The 24,895-nt window shown below is 36.7% G+C and overlaps 1 protein-coding gene and 1 long non-coding RNA gene across 6 annotated transcripts in view; one reads left to right on the forward strand and one right to left on the reverse strand.

Moving 5' to 3' along the window:
• PPARGC1A (PPARG coactivator 1 alpha) overlaps nt 1-24,895 on the reverse strand; it is a 739,677-nt gene that overhangs the window by 106,712 nt on the left and 608,070 nt on the right. For 4 of the 5 annotated variants that reach the window (XM_051963878.1, XM_051963881.1, XM_051963879.1 and 1 more), the window contains one exon: nt 9,200-9,379. In XM_051963878.1, coding sequence (XP_051819838.1) covers nt 9,200-9,379 — 180 coding nt within the window. Of the gene's footprint in view, nt 1-9,199; nt 9,380-14,685; nt 14,829-24,895 lie in introns of those variants that run through there. The other variant, XM_051963880.1, reaches the window with a different exon arrangement.
• Nucleotides 14,969-16,178, forward strand: LOC127539644 (uncharacterized). The gene is made up of 2 exons (XR_007948006.1): nt 14,969-15,184; nt 15,864-16,178. It is a non-coding gene; the product is annotated as an uncharacterized LOC127539644 (long non-coding RNA).

Consider the following 24,895-nt stretch of genomic DNA (forward strand, 5'->3'; position numbering starts at 1 on the left):
ATAGATTCTATATCTGTATGGAACATTGAGAAGTTAAGAGACTTATCCAGAGTCCCACAATTTGGATTAAGGGCAGCTTGATTACAGTCAGCCCTTTGTTTTCTATATCATTATACCTCTTATAAAAAAGAACTTTTTAGGTCCCATTTTGCAAATAAGTAAACTAAGACTCAAGTTAATAATTTGTCCTACTAGCACCAGAGGTAGGAGTCAAAACTTTTGATTCATTATTAAGACCAATACTCTTTTCACTAAATCTGACTGAGGCATAGTGAGGTAGAGGCTGAATAGCCCCCTAGTTACTTCACAAGTTTGTAAGGTTTTATAAACTGAAAAGAGCTATTTCTGCTAATGAATGAATTGGTTAATTTCTTTAGCTTTACCCTCCACCTAGTCAAATTGTACCGATTCTTCACATCTATTGAAGTCATGTTCAATACCGTTTATAAAAATCTTCTATTTCTTTTCCCTTAACTTTTATGGCATGCAATTTGAACCACATAATTTGGTTTTAATTAATACAGCCTTGCCTATATGCTAATTACTTTATGGAAGTTTATATTGGGTCTCTCTCAGTCAGATTTTAAACTCTTTGAAGACCGAGATCATTATCTTAATCTTCATCTCTATATTTTATACCATCTATCTCAATCTTAAGCATAAAGCAGATATTCAGCAGATATTCTTTGGATAGCTGAATGATCCAGAATTCTTAAAGTATTCCACAGATCATTTTAGCTCAAAAGAAACATGAGGTGTGCAAACTTAAGAGAAATCTTCGCTACAAATGATCATAGGAACTATTTGAGCTCCTGCAGTAGACCTGTCTAAACTCAGATCGGTCTGATCAGCCACAGTTAGACATACTGTCCCTCGACCCTGACGTTTTGGTCCTCTTCAAGAATGAAGGATGACAACCAATCATTTTTCAGCTGATGTGGGAATTAGAGTGGTAAGGTACCTTCACATCTAAGTCCAGCCTTTTCGTTTTTCAGATGATAATAACAGTTATTATAAAGCACTTTAAATGTTGCAAAGACTTTTGCAACTACAGTTTCATGTGATCTTTACAACAACTCTATGATGGAGATATTATGTTTATTTCCACTTGAGAGATATGGAGGAAATGAAAACCCAGAAAAGTTAAATTACTTGATTTAAACAGTCTGAGAGGGAATAAGCGGCAGAGGCAGAATTCAAATCCAGAGCCACTGACTTTAAAAGTTCCCTTTTTACTATACTTTGTTGTTGCTGTTGTTGATAATGCTTGCCCTTCATTCTTGAAGTTAACCATGACATCAGGGTGGTGATGTTATGTTATGTAAGTGAATTGAATTGAATTGAAGTGAGGAAGGACTACGCAAAGTCACCAGCCTCACTTTCTCTTCAGAGCCATCAGGGTCCAATGGCCAAAAATAAAGCAAGATGACTGAAGACTGTCCTCCATGCAATGGGAGACCTTGGTCTTGTTAAGCTAAGGTATTTGATGGGTCTCAGTTTGAGTCCACATCTATTTAGTGATTAAGGGTAGGTAAGAAATGAGGCAGAGAATGGCCTCTTTTACCTAAAACAAACAAACAAAAAAGTGTGTGTGTGTGTGTGTGTGTGTGTGTGTGTGTGTGTGTGTGTGTGTGTGTAAAAATCTAGGAGGGAAAGACCCTCAGGGTTTTTTGGTCAAAACAGAAATAAATGCATTCACTCTGAGCCAATCAGGGCCCAAACAATGACCAAGTGAGAATTGGCCTGGGACCTAATTATGGTCAATCAATGAGAGCCAGAATAATTTGGGTTTCAGACGTGGTTCTAGCCCATAAAACCCAATATGGTTTCATATTGCAAAGTTTCAGCAATTAAAATTTACATTTGTTTTAGTAGAGCACCTACACATAAGGGTATTATATCTAATGTAAACAGAGGGGAGGGAAGGGAAGGGAAAGAAAAAAAAAAAAAAGAAAGGAGAGGAGAGGAGACCCTCTTTGTGACCCTATTTGGGTTGTTCTTGACAAAGATACTGGAAGTGTTTGCCATTTTCTTCTTCAGCTCATTTTACAGATGAGGAAACATGTAAACAGGGTTAAGTGACTTGCTTAGGGTCATAGAGCTAGGAAGTGTCTGAGGCTGAATTTGAACTCAGGAAGTAAGTCTCCCTGCCCCCAGGCCTGGTACCATTGTGACACATAGGTGTCCAGTACATATGTGTATGTATAGATGAATACATGTAAGTATATATACACACCTAAACATACACATGTGTGCATGTATACAGGTGTATACATGTATGTATATGTGTGGTATTAATTTCTATCTATATTGTACTGCATATATACATTAAAAATACATATATACATACACATAAATGTATATATATAGAAAAACCTTTTCTTCCTTTAAGCCTCTATTCTTTATCCTACATCATCTCTCATAGTCTCAAGCATAAAGTAGAAATTCAATGTCTATACCTTGAATATTGGTCGCTCACATACATATACGTATATGTAAATATTTACATACACAATACATATATATATATATATCTTTAAAGTGCTAATAGCATCCATTCTATATAATGGCTATAATATGTATCTGTGTATATATGTGTATATCATGTCATTTAAGAAAATAAATGGGAATAATCCATTATTTTTAAAAGTTTATATAAGAACACACTCACAAACAAAGAAATGCACATTCTCCCGGTTATCAAGCAATGAAACCCATTAACACTGGCAGATTTCCACCTGCTATCACCACACGACCAGCTTCAGAACACCTAACAAGTCCCATTCTCACACCGTCATTCTCATCTCCAGCATCCTCAAGCATCCCAAGCAGCTGCATTCAGAAATAACAGGAGCATGAATGAATGCCCCCTATTCAGTTGTACAGAGATATTAAAGCAAGTGTTAAAATAAAACAGGGCTAAGGCAGCCCATATTGACCCAGAAGAAGCAGTGTATTATTCAAACTGACCCCATGCTACACATATTTACACACCGCTTCCCTATAAAAAGTAATCCTTTATTCTCTCCCTCTGAACAATACACAAAGGCTAAGGGAAGGGAAGGAAGTTATGTTGCAATATTTTGAAACATAAATCATGTTGCTAGCTGTTCCAGAGACAGCATCCTGTTTTCTTTTTACAGCTATCATAGGCACTCGAGGCTACACCTTTAGCCTTTTACTAAAATTTTCCAAAGTCGTGATGAAATTACACCTGGATAGCCCCATTTACATATTCAAACACTGGTAGTGCAAGAAGGAACACTTGTTTGTGTGTCTAGTTACTCAACCTGAATGTATAAATGTGCATTGAAATAGCTTTGTGTCTATCCAGGAAGAACTTTGTTTTTTCTACATTTTGACTCTCAGCTGATTTAGCGATTCCTCTGACGTTGAGTGAAATTGAATGACAGCAAAGGAGATGGCAAAAGAGCCATCGGCAGAAACTTTTATTATCATTTTTAAATCTACTATCTGGATTTTTTAAACTAACAACATCATGGCCTATAAGGGAGAGCCTTTAAGAGGGTCCCAGAAAACTTGTGTACCATTTTTAGCATTCTAGGACAAGTCATTTAACTTCTCTGCACTTGATTCCTTCCAGAAAGGGAGATCGATTAGATTTGTTATAGCTGAACTACAAAGAAGAAGTCCATTTAGCTTGCTTTGCACGATACCAGGGAGAGGCAGTCATTGAGTACGTTTTTGGATTTGATGACTTAAGGATTTGAGATCCTTGGAAGAGAAATAGAAGTTCTGTTATAATAGATAAGAGACATGTTTGGGGAAATGGCTCGACTGCAATTCTTGCTTTAATGGTAAGCATCATGGAGCAAAGACAGGTAGATATCCTTTCTGAAAGTAGTTGTTATAAAGAGACTTGACCTCACCTACAGCCAAAGCCTATTCTCTTTGACTGTCAATCGCTAGAATGCAACTCTAAGAAGACATGGAATAAAAGTGTGTTAGCCACGGTCAAATCCTAGTAAAGTTTGCTACATCATTGCTATAAATAATCACATCAAAATAACCCTATATGTTTGTCATCTAGACAATGGAAGAGACAGTGACAGCATTTAGTAAGGTACTCTCAGATCTAAGCCATTAGCATGTTTCTTTCTATGTTTCTTTCTATATACACACACACATATATATGTATAGGAATGTATCTGTGTGTGTATATGTAAATATAAAACATGTACATGTTTGTATATATGTATGTATATATAGTTCCTCATATATATATATATATTCACGATATATGTATATATATATATACACATATACATCTAGCTATATACTGCATCTATATTATATGCATATATATATTCTGTATATGTACATATATATGCCTATATTTGAGTATATATGTGTATCTGTATTTATATATATATGTATATATAGGGTTTGCTTCTTCTTCAAGGAGAACCATTATTTACCAACTCAAAATTTTGCTTTCTAATGCTCTAGGGATCTCAAACAATTTTATATCATTCTGGGTATTAGGATTATTATAAGAAACTACTCTGTTTCTTTAAAATTTGACTTTAAGAAATCTAATTATCATCTGATTTTACTCTGGATGACCTGGTGTCTTCATAGTTTTATAAAAAGTAATGTTTAGTATCTCATTTAAAATGAATGAAAAGTAGAAAAACAAACTTGTTTCCCTCCCCAGTTCCCTTCCAGTAAATTCTTAGCAGTTGAATCTTAAATAGGAGATATAGGAGCAAGGGAGTTTCCTCTATACAGATTAAGCATCAATCTAGGGATATTTTAACTAGAGAACCAAAGATCCCAATAGTATCAACATAAAATTTCACAAAAATATAAGTAAGCTCTACATCCTTAGATGGGAATTTAATGAATAAGAAAGCTAGCCTCTTATTTTGATAATTGGTTCTGTTTTTGTTTTATTTTTTTGATCCAAATTGTATCTAAAAATATCACCCACTGTTCAACAGCTATCTTTTAATTTAGAGCTTATTGAGGCCCTATCCAATCACTGGAGAATTCAAATTTTATAGAGATAAGAATTCCTCCTTCCATTCCTCTCTTCCTTCCTTTCTTCCTTCTGTCCTTCCTTCCTACCTCTCTGTCCCTCTTTCTCCTTTCCCTCTCCCTCCCTCTCTCTGTCTGTCTCTGCATCTCTGTTCTCTATCTTTTTGTCTATCTCTGTCTCTCTCTGTCTCTCTCTGTCTCTCTCTCTCTCTGTCTCTCTCTCTCTCTCTCTGTCTGTCTCTCTCTTTCTCTCTCTCTCTCTCTCTCTCTCTCTCTCTCTCTCTCTCTCTCTCTCTCACACACACACACACACACACACACACACACAATCTGTTTATTTAATGCAGCGTGACTTAAAATTGCCCTGTAACCTGACAAGTGTACTGAATGAAGAATGTTCAATTTACCAGTTTTAACCAGCCAAATCCTCACATGAACTTTCTAAAACCCAAGTGAGAAGCCTGGGAAAAAATGACTAACCACAAATCTCCAGAGTTTTCTTCACCTTTTTCCCTTCCCACATTTCAATGATAATAAGCATTGTGAGTTCTATTTGACACCTCACAAGGTCCATAGTCTCTTTCATTTTCTCCTTTTCTGTTCCAGTCTCTAACAAAAAAGATGGCCCTTCCTTGTCCTACAGAAGATCAAACTTTCTACTTGTGTCATTGATCACCTTTCCTTCCATCTTCTCTGGGAGTTTGTTCATTGATCCCACAATCTCTCTGCTGTTCAGTCTGTTCTTAACCATTACTTCCTTCTCTACTCCTACAACATGCCTGGAGCTTTTCAATCCTTAAAAATCCTTCACTTGACTTTGCCTTGCACCCATTCATATCTTCTCCCTCTCTCTCCTTTTTTTCTCCCTCTCCCTTCTCCCTTTCACAAACTCCTACAACACAACACTGTCTTATTTATTTATCATATACTTCTTCCCAAGCCCTCACAGACTGGCTTATGTGGAACTGATGCCCTTGGGATTATTGATATGCTCAAGCATCAAGTCAGATTGCTTCTTCTCACCTCTGTTCTCCTTGTTATCTCTGCTGCTTTTAACTATGTTGATCATCCCTTCCATCTGGATATTTTATTCCTCAACATTTGGGCCACTTTCCCCTCCTGGTAAACTTCTGAGCAAAGTCACCCCCTCCTTTTTAGACACCTTTCTTAATCATTATTCATGCCTTACCTCCAAACTATAATGTTTTCCAAGGCCTGGATCCTCTTCTTATTTTTTCTCTATATCCTCTTTTTCTGTGACTTCATCAGATTTCATGGATTCAAATATCATTTCCAAGTGGTTGACTCCCAAATTTTTATGTCCAGCTCTCTTCTTCTTTTAAGTGCAACTTCCACCAACCACCTCTCTTAGATACTCATCAAACACAATTCATCCAAAGCTGATTGAATTATCTGTACCTGAATGTGCCCTTCCTCCAAACGTTTCTATTTCTGTTGAAGATATAACCATACTTCTAATTGCTCAAGATAGCAATCTAGATTTTACCCATGACTTTTCTCTCTACTTCATCCACAATACCCAATCAGGGTGCCAAGTCTTGTTGATTATACTTCCACAATATCTCTCCTTTCCTCTACTCAGAGGGCTGAGAAACCTATTCAGATCTTTTCACATTTCACCTGGAGTATTGCAATTGTCCTAATTTTCTTAATTGATCTCTATTTCTCTACTCACTCTTTTCCCCAAGTCATCCTCCCCAGAGTTTCCAAAATCATCTTCTTAAGGTACAGATTTGACAAAATCACTATTCAAATATATTTCATGTCTCTCTCTGTTGTCCTTAAGATAAAATGTAAACTCCATACCTTGGCATTTAAAGGCCTCAGAAATTGACCTCACCTATCTTTCTGGATTTATTGCATATTAATCATTTTCAGAGACTCTATATTCAATTCCATTCACTTTTTTTTTTTTTTTTTTTTTTTTAGTAAGTACACATTATGTTAATGACACTGCTAGAGATACTGGGGAAGATATGAGATAATCCTAAACTTCAAAGAAAAATTATATTTTGCTGGGGATATGACATATACCCAGATTAATAATTACAAATTATCTTCAAAATATATTCAAAATTCAGTAAAGTCAAGAGGGAAAGATCAATAGCAATGAGGGGAGGGGACATCAAGAAAGACCTCATGAAAAAAACTAGGGATTCTAGGAGACAGAGGGTGATACATAAAGGAAGATGACAAGTCCCAGTCAGACTGGTCTGCTAAATCTTCTCCTTCCACATTTTATTCAATGTTCCTCAATCATTATACAAGAAGTTTCCATCACCCACCTCCTTGCTTCAACCTAGTAAAATCCTTAGCTTTCTTTATAACTCACCTCAAAGAGCTATTCTAGATTCAAATCCCAGTTCTTAGTATTTTCTCCCATCTCACTTGATCTTATAAATCATTTAGGCTAAATTAACATGTTGTATTTGCTAGAAAATAGGCATCTTCCATTTTTTTTTGTGCCAATACTTAATACATTGCCTTTCATGTGATATATATCTTTTAGAACAAATGTTCTAAGCTGGTCTTGTGTCATTGACTCCTCTGGCAAATGGGGTGATCCATGGACCTCTTTCTCAGAAGCATATTTGTAAGTATATATTATAAAATACAAAAGATCCTTCTCAATTGAATGGCAATTAAAAATAAAGATGTATTTTTTCCCATCCAAATTCAAGGAAATCTATTCATAGCTTGTGGAGATTTGTGGACCCTATGTTAAGAACGCCTGCTTTAAAAGGAAACCCTATAGCTCATTACTCTACATTTAAGTTAATTAACTTGGAGAAAGAAGATTCAATCCTATTTCAATATTTAGAAGATGCTTGATACAGATTTGTAATTGGTGACTATCATCCAGAAGCATTCTCTCATTTCTCAATCCACAAATAGTTATTAACTTGAAGTAATCTGGATTCCCTATCAAGTCAACTTATTGACCAATCCATTGACCTTCATTCAAGGCTCTCCCTAGATTACTAAAGTTTGGAACCAATCAATGAAATCATCCAAAATAATAAAATATACTCCAAAGAAAGCAGATTTTGTACAATTCAAAGATTAATATGTTGACAATTGGGTGAGACTATAGAAGCCACCCAGTTTCAATTCCCTCAATTTCCCTAATATGGGGAATGAAGCCTAATGGTTACAATAACTACAAAAATAGCAAATTCAGCATTTGAACCCAATGTATCAAATATTTGAATTGAAATAAGTCTTAAAACCATTTATTCTAACGCTCTCATTTTATAGATGGAGAAACTTAGACCCCAGAAATACAGATTTCAGGCAGATGGTTACATAACTATCCTGGACAAACATCTGGCTCTTCCAATGCCCAGCTCAAAGCTTTGCTTTTCCTATACATTCCTGTTTCTGAAATGCAGAAACTGCTAAGACTTTTTACTAGCAAATCATAAGCTCATTTCTGATCAATTGTTCGAGGCAGATAATTCTTACACTAAAAGGGCTATGAAAAGAGATGTGGAAAGCCATTCTTTTAATGAATTCAGAATGCAATCAATCAGTTGATTGATAAGTTAGTAGTGGGGCACTGTCTAGAGACCTCAAAAGGAAGTGAGTTAACCTGTTTTTGAGGTATTTCCAATATTAAGAAACAGGGAACCCTTTTTATCGACTACAATATAAATATGGCAATCTAGTAGAGCCAGGGATGTGGACAATAAAATAATCCAAACAGTTCACCCGCTTTATAAAGTTGGCATTTCAGGCCTCGGGTATAAAGGAGTGCATTATTCCATATTAATTTATATTGGGCATCCGTTAATGTCATGTTCAACTTTGTCTCTTTCTGTGTGAAGAAGAAGACAAACAGGTTTAGATTTTGTTCTCCTTTGTCACTAATTCTCTGTCCCCAATTATTTCATAATACCATAGCATTTCATCATATGGTATTTGTAGTCTCAAAAAATAAAAATTTAAAAATTACATATACACACATTCGTTTGTTTCCAAGTATTGTGTTTTGTGTTGGGTTTTTAAACCACAAAAAGTAAATTGTCTTCTGGTGATGAAAAGTCTTTTAAAGAAATCAGTGCAAGATTTACTTTTAATTGTAAGATTTACAGCTTCAGTATTTAATAGCATTGTTTAAAAGGCCGGTTAGAAAAAGAACAATTCAAAGTGGAGTTCCCAAGAGGGACTTCTTTACCTCAAATATATTTGAAGATTCATTGCTGTACTGATTGGAAATGATTTCTGATTGGTCACTACACCATTTGAGTCCACCTAGGAAGCCGTCTGCATCCAAGTCATTCACGTCTAGCTCAGAGAGGTCAAGTTCTGGAAGATCTGGGCAAAGAGGCTGGTCTTCACCAACAAGAGCAGCACACTGTAGAGGTGGAAGAGAAAAAAATAAATTTCATAAACTACAGGAATTTGTTAAACTGCAAGAGCAAGTGATAGGAATTAAGCCGGGCTTATTTCAAATGACTCACAGAAGTTGGTTACCTTCATCTTTAATGATTAGAAAAATATCATATATATTCTCCCATTCTTTATTGTGCATAACCCATCAGCTGCATCTCAAAGCAAAGGAAAGACCCAGTTTAAGAGACTGAAAACACCTTTGATACTAATGTCTTTAACAATTATATTCATGGAATCTCATTGGTTATTCATATATACATGTATATATATATACACATACATACATACATACATATATATATATATATATATATATATATATATATATATATATATATATATATATATATATATATATATGTAGCATCATAATAGCTCTTCCCTGGTTGCCTTAAACAAGTGGTTCTCAAAGAGTGATCTGGGAACCCTTCAGAAGATCTAGTTTCATAAAAGAACAAAGAAATTTTTATTTTAAATGCAATAAATAGCCATAGATATAGCTTTCATATACCTTTCATCACAAAAGCTTTTTTTTTTTTTTGGGTGGGGCAGAGGTCTCCAATAATTTTTAAAAACATAAAAGGGTGCCAAGACCAAAATGTCTATTATTAATATCTGTCATTGTCATGAAATCTGTCATACCTAGATTTTTTTCTTCCTGAGTGAACTGAGGCTTTTCAGAGAATTTACACTCCTAGAAAGCTGCCTGGGGCCACTGAGAAGTCCAGTGGTTTGCCATCCAGGATCAAGAAGCCAGTGCCTGTCAGAGGCAGGATCTGAACCCCAGTCTTCTCCCTTCATATTGCCCCTTGCTTCCTCTAAAGAGAAAGCTGCCACTTCCCTAAAATGCAAACCTAAAATGGACCAAAATCCTTCCCAAACCAAAAAGAACTAAAAACAAAAGGAATGAGAATGCAATATCCTCATCTGTGTTGCTTAAAATACTGGCTATCATGTATTGTCACCCCTATAATTAGTCTTTCCTTGCTAAATAAGCATTTCCTTAACAATGTCACATTAAAAGTTTACTGTCACGAATCTCAGAATCATGGTGGCGCAATGGATAGAGCACCAGATCTGGATTCAGAAAAACCTGAATTCCAATCTGACCTCACTTACTAGTTGTTTGACCCTGGGCAAATTACTTAACTCTGTTTGCCTCAGTTTCTTCAGTAGTAAAATGACAGTCACCGGAGAAGTAAATGACAACCACTCCAACATCTTTGCCAAGAAAAGCCTCAACGAGATCAGGAAGAGTCAATCACAATTGAACAATAATTCTCCATAGAAAAGGGAAGTCACTGAAAAAGACATCAGCTGCATTTAATTCAGCATTCCTCATCTCTTTATAGTTTAATTCAGAAAAGAGACGCTACAGAGAAGATTCAGACTTCGGGGACCCAGGTGTGCTAGTATCTCACCCACCTGAATTTCTAGGTCCCTTCCTCCTGGCAGTGACTTCTCTTGGCAAAACTAATGCCAGGCCATCATTCATTTGCCATGAAGCAAAATATCCTTCTTGATATCTAGGTTCTGAAGAAATAAGTTTAATGTACATTTGTTTCCCAGATCACCTCTGCCATCCCTGGAAGGCTGCATTACACGGGTCATATGCAGCAGTCTCATTGTGAGCAACACGCTGGGAACTAGGCACTTGGTAATCGAGTCAGCAGTTGGTAAGGAGTTGGGGGTGGCTTGTAATTGACTGCCTTTCTTCCATAAGACCACCAGGCCACTGGGATATATGCGAACAGCAGGTTAAAATGTAGGACCAAAAAAAAGGCAATTCTCAGAAGTCAATCAGTTCCTTTCTTTTTGGCTAATTCTTCCATTCTTATTATCTGTTAGTCCTAATCACCAGATGAATATTATTGACCACTAAGGTAAGGCATGGTTGAAGCAGGCATTTAGTTCTAGTAAAACATTCACATTTGTTCCTGGAATTTCATCTCCTCTGCTTTATACCTCCCTGTGGGCAAATCTCTTTAATTCCAGCCTCCTACCCCTCCTAACTTCCAAAAAGAAAGAAAGAAATAGTTCTAATGCAGGAAACTAGAGCAGGAGTGTTACAACCTAGGGCCTCTTTACTGGTGCAAAGGAACTCTACTGGTTTATTTAAGAGATATTCTTCAACCTAGGAAGTCTACTTACACACACACACACACACACACACACACACACACACACACACACACGAAAAACAAGAAATCTTGGAATCTGCAACAAGTTTCTGCTAGGAGGTCTGTAACTCAACTATGGTGCCTTGGGAATCCTCAAGTGTCATTCTCATTGGTGACCAATACAACTTAAGACCAAAACAAAACAAACTCATCTACACTGGATATATCCATTGGTTCACAACTCTTCTGGCCCTGGGCAGATACATTTTTAAGTAATGATAGTCTAAGGAAAGATAGATGTTTAGGGGGAAAAGAAAAGCAAGAAGTGTAGCAGAGCCCATAAGGATTAGTGGCTTTTAAAAATATATTCCAGTTGAAGTGAAGTGCATATGCTTTCGCCAATGTTGACATGATAATAAAATCAATCCTACTGAATGTAGCATTATACTGCTAATCTGAGACGCATTAGTAGCAAGTGTTCCCATTATTAATTTATATTTGGCCTTTGAATGGTCCCAGATTTAACAGTCTAAATCCTGGAACTGTCCTTATTTGACATGCTGATATTTACTGTATCCTTCTACATCTGTAACAGGTGTACTTTATCGTAATCACAGAGATGCATTCTATTGCCTCCACTCCTGTAACAGTTACTTCACAGAATACAGTCTTCCTCGCAGAACAAGATTGAAGAGAGTGAAGTAGCAACCAAACACAAAAGCCTTTCCCCCCTTATTTAAAGAGCAGGCGATAAATTAGCTTAACTCTATGGATGATAATGAATCGATATAATAGAGCATAATTTTCAATTAATCTTTTGGAGGGTTTTTTGATGCCAGCGATGGTAATTTTTTTTTTTTTTTGAGGCATAAATACCGGACTTGTGCATTTCAATTATGGTAATGAAAAAATGATTTGATAACATTTTCAAATGGTCCAGGGGAGCCATCCCAGTCAGGAACGACAGCTTGGTGAGATGGGCGTCTTGTGGATCCTCTCTATCCATCTTTGTAACCTTATTGTACATCACCTTCATTAAACTGTGGAACACCGGGGACTCAAGGAGCTCCAGTGATCTAGGCCTTTATTAACCGACTTGCTGTGCTGTCATTATGTGCAAAAGGGCATGATACGTTTGAAGATGACAGCCAACATTAAGGATTCCAAAAATGAAAGCTGCCTAAATACTGTCTGCTGTTCCCCATCTTTTCGATCGCTATTGGTGACCCCCAGAGTTAGCTCACCGGGACTCCGGCATATCGCCCCATGGAGAGCCACAGAAATACCAGTTGGTCTATTCCAACCAGCCACTCATCCATTTTACAATTAGTATTAAAATCTAACCTTTTTTTTTTTTCCTCCTCTAAGAGAATGCACTGCTGTAAATTAAACGCTTCTGATGCTTACTTAAAATGACTGCAGGAACTCCAGTGATTAAAATAAATCTTCAATATTTCCATATAATCTGGTTCCTCAATCAGCTCCTAGCAGTATCAGGAATAATACATGATGGAAAAATGAAGCTACAGCAGCTGAGACCCACAGTGTAAGCCAGTCAACAGCCCACAGGATCCTCCAGCTACTCAGAGACAATTAGGACTTTGGAGCCACTTACAGCCTTGACTCATAATAGCCACAGGACATATAAATTATCCATATCTATTCCCCTTTACCAAGAAAACCAAACAAGATAAGAACAATTCTCCTCCACAAATAAAATCTCCCAAAGCCACAGCTAGCCACCAACACTGGAGAACGTGACCAAAAAAAAAAAAAAAAAAGAGAGAGAGAGAGTTAAAACAATCCACGTCTCCATAGATGGGAAAATTTCTTTCTGGGACCGTCCTGCCAAATGCTTTTCCCTCTAGATGTGGATCTCTGCACCACATGGACATCTTATTTAAGTGAATCACGTGGCAACATTTTATCCTCCCCTTTTTACCCCATGTGCCCCCAGGCACCCATAGGAAGTCCTCGGAGCTCTCCTTTTCTAATTCATTGCTAACAGGTTGACTTCCTCCGTGTGATTAACTCTAGTGGGGGCGCATCCCACCAGAACGCACGGAAAGTTTCCCGTTTCACAAGTTGTCCAAACTTTGAGATAACGTCCCACTGCACCGAGTGCAGACGTGAAGAGATCTTCCCATCTCAATCCGCACGCTAGCCCGTGCACCTTTCGGGGAGCTGCTTCCTCCCCCCGCCTTCTAAAAACCCAGGAGTCGCCCCCAGCCGAAGCTGGCGATTCCTAGCACAATTTATTTATTGTTACACAAGCGGCGGCGGCGGCGGCGGCGGGGGGGAAGGGGGGGGCACCGGCACCGGCAGCAGCATTAGCATTAGCAGCAGCAGCAGCAGAAGCAGCAGCAGCAGCCGTGGCGGCAGCAATTCCACACACACAATCCCCGCATCCACTCTTTTGCCAGTCTGTTGTCTAGGGTGCACAGGGAGATTTAACCATTTGTTGCACGATTCCCCGAGAACCTTGCGCTTCCGGAGAGGCTTTTTTTTTTTTTTTTTTCAAATCCTGCCACGACCCGGATAAATGAGAAGAAAGTAGCATCTCTGCTTCGGATTCTGGTGGAAAAGATTCTGCAAAAGCCCAGCAGGACTCTGCTCGGGGTTTTTGTGAGTTGTTCAGCTGGGAAACGGGGGCGGGGAGGGGGAAGGGGGGGAGGAGGAGAGGGAATCCCGAACGGGGTGCAAAGCAAGCTCAATTTGCAAATATTCATTTCCATTTTATCTTAATCGTATTCTAACTGGAAATGGCATTTTTCCAAGCAGGCCACTAAATGCCACTGGAAAGACTCGCGACTGATTCATATCAATATCTTAGAGCATAAATATTGCATCTGACTGGAAAGAGAGCCAAAGGCACATGAAAATAGTTTCCAACTGCAAGAGATACTGATGACAGCAGCTAAGCTTTGATTTGCTCCCGGCCTCTGAGAGGAACCTTAAAATAGCCAACTTAGGGGAGTTAAGATAAGATTGCGACTTGCTTCCAAAAAATCTCCTGCCCGGTTTTACTTCGCTACTGATTCTCCTCCTCCAAAACCTCCCCTTCTCCAGAATACTTGCGTCCAAGTTAAGGCGCTACAACGGTCTGCAGTGCACACAGCCCGGCTCGGCTCGGCTCAGCCCAGCTCACCTCTATGTCACTCCATACAGAGTCCTGGTTGCACATGTCCCACGCCATCCAGCTTCTGAATGACGGCAGTAAAGCTTTGAAAACTACAATCCACAGAGCGTACACTCATGCAGGCAACTAGCCTCTTACTGAGAGGGAACCGAAGGCACCTGTCTTACTACTGTTGCCAGTCACATGACAAAGCTATTAAAAAGTAGGCTGGGCTGTCACTCACCCAGCCTTCTCTTGTGCAGCCTGCTGCTCAGACTCGTGACGTCACTCAAAGGCAAGACCTCGCTCTCGGTGAAGTAAAAGGTTTAAAAAAAAAAAAAAAAAAAAAAAAAAAAAAGCCCTCGGACTTTGGGAGGCTTCCTAGCACCACGCCGAGCTTAAAGGCGGCCTCGAAGGCCACACCTCCTGCTAGACAGGCAGGAAAATCCCCAAGGAGCTTCGGAAATTTCGCTTGGCTTGGGCAGAGCTAAGTCGGGGACAGAGCCCCTGTTTTGTGGCAAAGGAAGAAGTGAGTGATTGGGGCTGAAGCGGGCGCTCTCTCGATTTATTCGGTTATTTCGAGGAGGGTCTGGGAAGTTCTGGCTTGTCGTTTTCACTGCTGGGATAGATATTATTGTATTAATCAGGCAAGTTGATCCACTGGGTTGAACTTTGGGGCTTGTTTGAATCACAGCCCCCCCCTCTCCCCTCTACGGGTCACTTCTGATTTCTTTTTATTTTGGGGGAATTTGGATCTATTCAAAAAATGCCCCCAAATCTCTAATAATAATAATAATAAAAGATTTACTTGTCTCCTGGGCACCAATGAAATGCCAGCTTGAAAGCAGTGCTGCTGGTCGGTCTGCTCCATATAAGGAGATGAGGCACAGGACCCACACAAACTAACAGCATCACCCCTTTCAGAGCCCTCCTAATCATTTCCACTTCTTTCCTAATCTCCTTGAAGACAAGTTATTAAAGCCAACTGCTGCTGTTCTGCCCAGAGTTGTTGGGATTCTTTCTGCATCTTTTCCTCCAAAATGGCCTCGGGGTGCATTTTTGGATAAACACTTTACTCCAAACCCACCGACCCGGCTGGTTCCGGTTGGAGTTTGAAAATGGGAATGTCCATGTAGTAAGGTGAAAGCACCAACACATTATTAACAGAAAGATTTTTTTTTTCTTTCCCCCCCTTGGGCTTTCTACAGCTCCTGTCCCTGAGACAATGAGGGCTGTTGCAGGTGCACCTGTTTTCTGATGACACTACAGACTGAATACATAACAAACTCAAGGTACCAAGCATCACTGAAAAATATTTCCCATAACAGAAAAATGCTTTGCCTTAACCCCTTCCAACTAGCGTGTGTGTATGTTCTCTAGCTTCCTTTCCTCCAAAATAGAGAAAAATCAAGAGACAGCTGTATTACTTATATTAAAACACCGCCCTTTTGAGTTGGTGCAACTGCTTTACTTGACATGATAGAATGGAAACTTTACCAAATTAAAAAATAAAAATAAAAATTGTAGGTATCTGAAATTCTGGGCTGCATCGGTGATTGACTGCGAATGTTAGTATTATTTCCTTTCCGAGAAACAATTATTTATAGTGATTTATTGATAATAACTATAAATTAAAAATTGCTAAATATAATAAATAATTCACTAAGATGGGAAAGAAAAAAAAAAAAACAACAGTTCTTAGAATGGTTTGCTTTTTCTATCAGATACAATTTTTTTTTTCTTTGACAATATCCGCATGAAGCAACAAGTAAATCCTGGGATAATACAATCCCTTTGATCATTTATCATTATTCAGTTCAAAAACGATTCCACCCTTTTGGTTACTTTAAAAAAAAAAAAAACATCCAAGCACATATTATTGGCACATTTGCAGGCACAGATGTGGAAATGAGATCTTATTTCTGCTCTTTTTGAATAAAAAAAAAATGATAAACACTGTGATTTTTGCCAAGCATTTTTACAAGCCATTAATGGTATCCCATTGACTTAATCTCCAAAGAAACTCCAATTTTCTTCCCAATTATATTCAGACTTAATGATAAAACTGCAGTCAATTATTAAGATTTGGGGCAAAGATCAGTAACTCTATCTTCAACTCAGTCAACTGTGAAATAATGTTAGTCAGCTGACCTATAGAAATAAAGTCAATGTTTATTAATTATTATCAGTTCATCCTTAGCACCACAGTCTCCTCCAATACTTTTTAACAATACTGCTCATCAATACACAGTCTATCATATCACTTATAAAAATCAATGTACAGGTTTTATAGAAAAGGATTTCATTCTGAACATTCTGTATCAACCTTTCAGGCATTATGATCACAATGCAGAGTTTCTATTTTGGGGTGGGGAGGCCTGTGCCCATCTGGATTCTGGTACTGCTTTATTTTTTTTTTAAATTAAGCAACTTAATACACACGATGAGATTATCCAAAAAGTAGTTTCCCAGGAGTTTGGGGAGCTGGAGGAATATAGAATTCTTAAATCACTCCATCATATCTTTTTCTCCTCAAAGCTGTTTTATAAATAAAAAATGTATTCCAAGTAATTTACTCATGCTAATTGGATTAGCTTCTACCATTAAAAAAAAAATTCTCAAAAAACGACAAGCTTCTTCTTCCAGTCAAGAATCACTTATTGTTCTTTAGGATTTAGCTAACCCTTCAGATTGATTTTTTTTCCCCCTATACAATTTGTTTATTGTATCCAAGGCAATTTGTATTTGCTGATTTTCTCATCTTGCCTTTTCCTGATTCCTATTACATTACATTATTCTCTGTGCCTTCTGTACACTGTTAATAGTTTCATTTCCAGTACCCCAGGATTCCTCTGTAGTACTTTTCCACATCTCTTCATTAAATTTCTTAAGTGTTCATATTCCATTCAATAAAGGTTTCTTAAGAGTCTGATTTGTGCCTAGGATTGTGTAGGTGATAGGAAGGGAAGGGAGAGCCAGAAAAGCATAGAGGAGAATACTTGTTCTCAGGAATGCTTTTAATATTTGAGAAAAGACATGAAAACAATTAGAGTTAAAGTATTACTCAAATCAATATTCAGTTTCCTTTTTTTCCCCAAGTACAAGGTCCTTGTCTCTGATGACTATTCACTCCCAATTTTTTTCTGACTTTATCTTAATGAAGAAAGTAGATATTTATTGACATCTGATCTCGATCATATAGAATATGGACCTAGATACAAATCTCGAGTTCATTTCTTCGTTACCAAACTTCCTTCCCCGCGTTTACAAATGTTGTAGGGCTTGGTCTCATTTTTTGCCAAAATTCTTTATGACGGAAAAAATAAACTGTCACTTGTGGCACACATTGTGGCACACGTACTGGACCTAGTTCTGAAAATAAGCCCTCTGAGAAAACTGATTGTTCATACCCCTAATCCTCTTACTCTCCCAATAAATCTATTAAACAGTCCATGAGAAAACATCACCTTATTAGCATCTCAAGCAAATACATTTGACCAAACAGAAGCAGTTTTAAGATTATTTCTCTCTTCCCAAATGTAGATTTTCACATTTTATGGAATTTTAATCCTAGAGATGCAAAAAAAAAAAAAAAATTGATTGTTAAATATTCAGAATGAGCATTTATATCCCAGCAATTGGCAAATGCTACAGATTGGGACTTAATTTATTATTTTGTTGATTACATAAATTTAAGAAAGCTATCAGAAGAAAATTAAGATTAAACTTTAAAATGTGTTGTGCTTATGGGGGAAGTGGGGAGGGAGGACCGGAGAAAGAGGGGAAATGAAACAATTCTTAAAGATCTACCAGCATGCCCTTACATTTACATGCCTGATAAGTGGTCTTCTACAATTTGTTTAAATATCTCCAGAAGGGGAGAACTTACTTCATGAAATAATAATTGATGAAGGAAAATCAGAAAATCATAAATTAAATTAGGAAGGGACCTTGGAGACTATATAATCCAACCCACTCATATTACAGATAAGGAAACTCAGACCCAAAGTGACACTCAATCAGGAGGGGGTTCTCTCACTGAAGAGCCAAATGTATTTCTCATTGTACCAGCCTATTTCTCTTTGCAATAGTTCTGGTTATTAGGATATTTTAATTTACATCAAGCATAAAATTACCTCTTCAACTTCTGCTCAATGGTTCTATTGCTTCCATCTGGGAACAGACTAAATAAGTTTGTTCTCTTTTTGTCATGACTGTGTACTAACTGAACATAATTATCATTCCCTTAACACCAAGAGTATTCAATTCTACACAAGATTTGGAACCCAGAATTGAACTTTATACCTGCATTGGGTTTTACTGGGGTCTGATACAATAGTAATGTCAAACTAAAGAGTTTTGGACAACAGGCCTTCCCTAATGTTCTCAAATTTGCATTTTATTTTGCCCTGATATCAAATCGTTGACTGAGCTTTATCTATAACCCCCACCCATATTTAAGAGGAATAACTGCCTAGCTATTATTATGCTAAAAACAAATCTACATCTATCCTATTTGTTGAAAAAGTATAAGAGAGAATCCAATAGAAGAGCCTCTTAAGGTAGAATGCAATTTTTCTATTGGCTTCTGTTATAGCATATAGTAATGAGTAAAATTGAACACAGAAAAAAAATTGAAGTGTTCAAACTGGCTAAAAGAAATAGGGATTTCCAGAGGTTGAAGCAGTGGCAAAAAACAAACAAACTAACAAACCTGAAAAGTCTTCTCTGTAAAAATAACACATTTCCAGGAACCCAAAGGCATCACCTCCTGGCCAGTGACATCCCAACTAAAGGTAATGAACTAATCTATTTTTCTGGGAATTCCATCTTTCAGGAGCACTTCGGTTATGAAAGAAAGTAGAACTGCATAAAAATATATATGTATTTATTTGCATATATGATACATATATCTGCATATATGATATGCAATTATATACACATATTTCCATTAAACATACACATATATATTTATATATATACATATATAACATATATATGAATATGTTTTATATATTTATTTTTATCAGTCATAATTAATTTCATGCTTAATGGCTGGCACTCTACTATTTCAGGATTTGAGAATACACTAGTTCTATTCTAAGAATTCTTCAAAGAATTCTGAGATTGCCAACTGAATAGTGACAGGGTACAGGGCACAAAGTCCATGAGCCTTTAAATACTTTAAAAGCAAATATTATTTCATACAAAACAACTATGGTAAAGTCAATGTGAATGAAGTATCTTTGAGGAACGAAATAGAGGAGTCCGTGGACTGCTTTAGTACCTTCTAGCAATTAAAAAAAATAGACTAGAGAAAGCCTTAACAACATATTTCTCATCTTCACATAAAACCTTCCTCCAACATAGCTCTATGAAACTGAGTCAGCTTTTTTTTTCCTCTTCCTCTTTTGGGATTCAAGATCTGTACTTTTTTCATATTAAACCAAAGAATAATATAGATGTTCTTGAGTTGTAGTCACTTTGTCCAATACTAACAATATAAGGTGTTATGCTTATCATGTGCAAAACTATCTCACAAAAGAGGGGTTAAAATCTGAATTTTGACCTGACATCTGCTAAGGGGGGATAAAGGGGCTCTCATGCAATGGCAACAAAATGCCCTGATTGGGAGTAAGGAGGCCTGGATATTTGGCTTCTGACACTTAATTTCTGAAGTCACATTTCTGTAGCTCAGTTTCCTCATCTGAAAAGAATGTCTTTGAAATAGATGATTTCCAAAGCCCTTAAAGCTCGAACATTCTTTGAATCTACACTTTAAAAGGTACTTCTCTTTAGTTTCAATTTGAGCCCCAAACTACAGTTGAAATGAGAGTGTGATTTAATGAGACTGTACTTATCATAATAACACACATTAAAATTTCTGGCATGAAATATGAGCTCTCCAAAAATATTTTAAAAAATTAGTAAACCATCTTTTTGTTTCAAGTTTTATTATTTTTTCGAGACATATAAAAAGCATTCATGCTCATTCTTTTCATCTGGAAGAACTATGAAATAGTGATTCACTAAGGTAAGGAGTCATATTCAAAGACAGCAAGTTAGTCAAACTGTACCTCAAGCCCCTAATTCCTGAACCTGGGTGCAATTTTGTAACTTCTTTGTTTGAAAGAAAGAAGAAAATGTTATTTTCACACTATCCCCCAAATAATAAAGCATAGCTGAAAATTCTCCCAAAGAGCTAAATTTATTTAACTAGACCAAGTCTTTGTATGTTTCTTAGTTTTTCCCCAATGCATTAGCATTTGCATTTTACTCCCAACAAGACCAAAATGTAGTCTCAATGAAAAAAAAAATCACACAGATTCACTGTTGCCTAAATGGAAGTAAACTCCAATTTGAAAGCAGATTCAGGTCCGATTTACTTTGGGAGTCAAATTGGACTCCATGATGTGGGAGGTAGTTCTGATATAAAGTAACCATTAATAGCACCATGGATTAAGTGCAGCAATTCAAATTCAAAAATTTAGAAGTATCATCCAAAAAAAAAATATCTGCCTCATATCTCATTTCATTTTAGTCCAATTTCTACTCCTTTTAAAATTCTGGTTATCAGAATGTACAAGTATCTGCAACTTAAAAGCCAGGCTTTGAAATGTCCTTATGTACAACTAGTTTCCATATTAGAGGCGTCATCCCCCTCCCATCCCTGCCATTAGAGCAGATATGAATGCCTAGTGCGGTTGAAAAGCCAAAGAGAAGAAACTGTGAAAAGAGAAACACTTTGGAAGAGCTGATCCTAAGGCAGACTCCCAGACAGAGTTATATCCTCCTTGCTCAAAACTATCCTCCTTTGTACTATGAACTTTTTGACAGCTATTGCTGCTTAGAATTTTACGAATTAAATATTAGTCTGGATCAACCACCAAACTATATCCTAAAAACACAAATTATACTTGGAGATTTATAGGAATAGCAGTACTTCACAGGCTAGTGAGATGTATTAGATTTGCTTTCTTCCTAAAAGGTCCCCAGTAAAAGAATGAAACTGTTTATTGAATTAAAAGTATGAGAAGTGGATAAAAGAAGGTAGCGTTTTAGAATTAAGGCAATACTAGACAGGGTGCCATAGTGGATATTCAGGGCAGCATGAGTGCACTAATTATGGACACCAGGGGGTGAGGGAAAGGGATTTATAATGGAGGTAAAAACATAATAAGGGGGAAAGGTGGTGATTTCTGAAATTTGCCTAGGGACAATCCTATATCCAGAGAGAAGACCCAAGACCTCTTTCTTCAACCTTCTACCACCTAGTTCTCTGCTTCCTGCAATAGACAAATCAAAGTGGCATCTTGGAAAGCTAACTACCATATAAAACATATGTTTTGGTATGAGAAAATGGGTTCCAAGATAGAAACAATCCATTTAGAAAGCATAGTTTGGGAAAACAGATGCCCGTATTCACTTTCATATCCTAAGACTTATCTGATACTGGTACAGAATGAGCACCTGCTACCCAACCAGCTTCCCAGTGCCAACTGAACAGTGGCAGGGTACAGGGCACTGTCCCCCATCCTGAAATTTTGCTTATCTTCACGGCAATTGAGTTTCTTTTATTTGTTACACAGATGAAATATTTTCAAATATTCTTAGGAAAACAAGTCTGTGGCTCTCAGTCCCTAATGAGCTTCCCCAAATGATTCCCTTTTTTTTTTTTTTGAACCATTTTGAACCATTACTAGGTGGCACCACAGTGTACAAAGAACCAAGCCTAAAATAAGGAATATTCATCTTCCTGAATTCAAATCTCACCTCAGACACAAAGTTGTGGGACCCTGTTTAATCCTCTTTGTTCCTCTTCCATAAAATGAATTATAAAAAAATGACAAACTACACCAGTATCTTTACCAAGAAAATCGTAAATGGGCTGATGAAGAATCAGATAGCTGAACAACAATAATAATGAAAAGAACATTGAGCAAATGGGAAATAAGATCTGCTCCCTGCTCATTAGCTATCTGACTCTTGGAAAGTGTTTCTTTGGTTTAAAAAAAAAAAAGAACTCAGAATAAAAATTATTTCCTGTTTGCTGAGTACTCAGTTTCCCTGAAATCATCACTGTACACAGGAAGTGTTGATACAAACTTGTTGGGTTGAAAAACTGCTCAAGCTCTCTAGATTTTGGTTTCTTTATCTGTCAAATCATAGTTTAGACTAGAATGATTCTTTTCAGCTTTAAAAGTCAATGATTCATCTGTCTCAAATGAGGTCAGTTTCTTTTCTTTTAAATAAGTTTTTATTGATATATTTTGTTTTTTTCAATATTCCCATAGTTTCCCCCAAAATCCTTCACTTAGTCCTTGCAAAGAACTCTCCTATATGACAAATAGCTTTTATAAAGATAAAAAATGAAAAGGAAAAAAAACTCACATGATAAATCAATACATCAAAAAGTAGGGAAATATGTCTAATATATAATAATTGCAGACTAGATCTATCATCTCCTATCTCTTATTTCAACTCATCTTTGTTCTTTATAATTTTATAATTTAGCAAAATATATTTTTAATTTTGTGTGTGTGCTGATTCTTTCTCTTTCAAATTTCCAAATTGTTGTTTGCTGTTTATTCAGTATCAGATATTTTTAAGCTCTCTGTATTTATCACATTTGTCACTTCTTATGGCACAGGAATATTCCATAATATTCATATGCCACAATTTGTTTAGCCATTCCCCAAGCAATTAGTATTAGGTTTTGAGGGTCAAATGAGATAATCTATTTAAAAGTCTGTTAAGCACTATCTAAATACCAGCTATTATTGTTAAAATAAACTACTGGATGAAAAATTTCCCTGTTAACGGTCCCCGACCAAATGGCTTTATTATAAAAATAGTTATTTCAAGTGCAATTATTTGAATGTAAGATGATTAAAATATGATCATCTTTAGAAAACATCTGTTCTTGTTTAGGAAGGAAGAAAGGTGAAAATGGTGAGGATCTTGAGTTCAAATTCCTGAATAGAAGTATGATAGAATATTAAGATAAATGTAAACTAAAACCTAGTCAGCCACTACAGGACGTGGGCTGTTTGAAAATGGGAATCATAAACAACAGTCAGCAAGCATCTATTAATTAATTGCCTACTATTTGCCAGGTACTAAAAATAATATAACAAGAGAATAATTCTGTCAAATTTACTTAAGAGGGATTCTACTTCCTTTATTATTATTATTATTATTATTTCAGGAAACAAGATAAATAGATAAATGGATAGATACTAAGCAATAATGGGCAGCACCAACCTATGACTGTTTCATTATATATTCATTATGAGCATTATTTTTTAAAATCAAGACTGCATCCAAAGGATGTTCTCAATGGAAGTTTAGGGGTAAGGCAATATAGGGTTCATCTGGATCTATTTCATACTCCTGTTTATCAAGGTATGGTCATGTATTTGCTTTAGTCATATTGAATACATTCTTCTTAATAGGACTTCATGGGAACATGAATCACAGTATGACACCAAAAAAAAAAAAAAAAAAAAAAAAAAAACTTTGGAGATGAAAATACTAGTAGCAAAATAGTACATGTTCACCTTCAGGAGAGGCTACTAGACAGTACCAAATAAAAATTGTTTTGTTTGATACTTAAAACTGTTTATGGTCTGCCCTCTTCCTACCTGATGAATCTAGGTACATTTGCTTGAACACAACACTCCTGGCTGTCCCCCAAGTTTGCCATAATGTTCCCTGTCCTTCAGAGCTCCAAAGACCCAGTTTGAGTACACATTTCTGCAGCAGGGCTTTCTTGGAGCTCCTAACTGTGTTAGTATCTTTCCTCTCATATTACCCATATTTTCCCTGAATAAATTTGTTATAGATCTAGCTGTTAACAGATTATTTTCAAAACAGAATGTATGCTCCTTGAGGACAGGAATTAGTTTTGTCTTTTTTTTTTTTTTTTCATTTCCAGGTCCTACTATATTTCCAGGCACATGACACTTGCTAAATGAATATTTGTTGTTACCTGACTTCACAGCTCAAATGGACACAAGTACACTGAGAGTAAGAAATCTATAGTTGGAGTTTTTCTTTGAAATGGGCAGGGGTTTTCAATCCTTTATTTGTGTGAAAAATGAAAATGTAAGAAAAAGATTTCCCAAATTTTCCTAGATTTTCCAAACCTAAAATGGTCAGAAAAAATGAAGGTAAAAAGAACAAAGTTTTCAACAAAGGAATTATAATAATCTTGAAATAGCATGGCTTCAATTCTCCT

This window comes from Antechinus flavipes, chromosome 6 (genome assembly GCF_016432865.1).
Source record: "Antechinus flavipes isolate AdamAnt ecotype Samford, QLD, Australia chromosome 6, AdamAnt_v2, whole genome shotgun sequence".
NCBI classification, from domain to species: domain Eukaryota; kingdom Metazoa; phylum Chordata; class Mammalia; order Dasyuromorphia; family Dasyuridae; genus Antechinus; species Antechinus flavipes.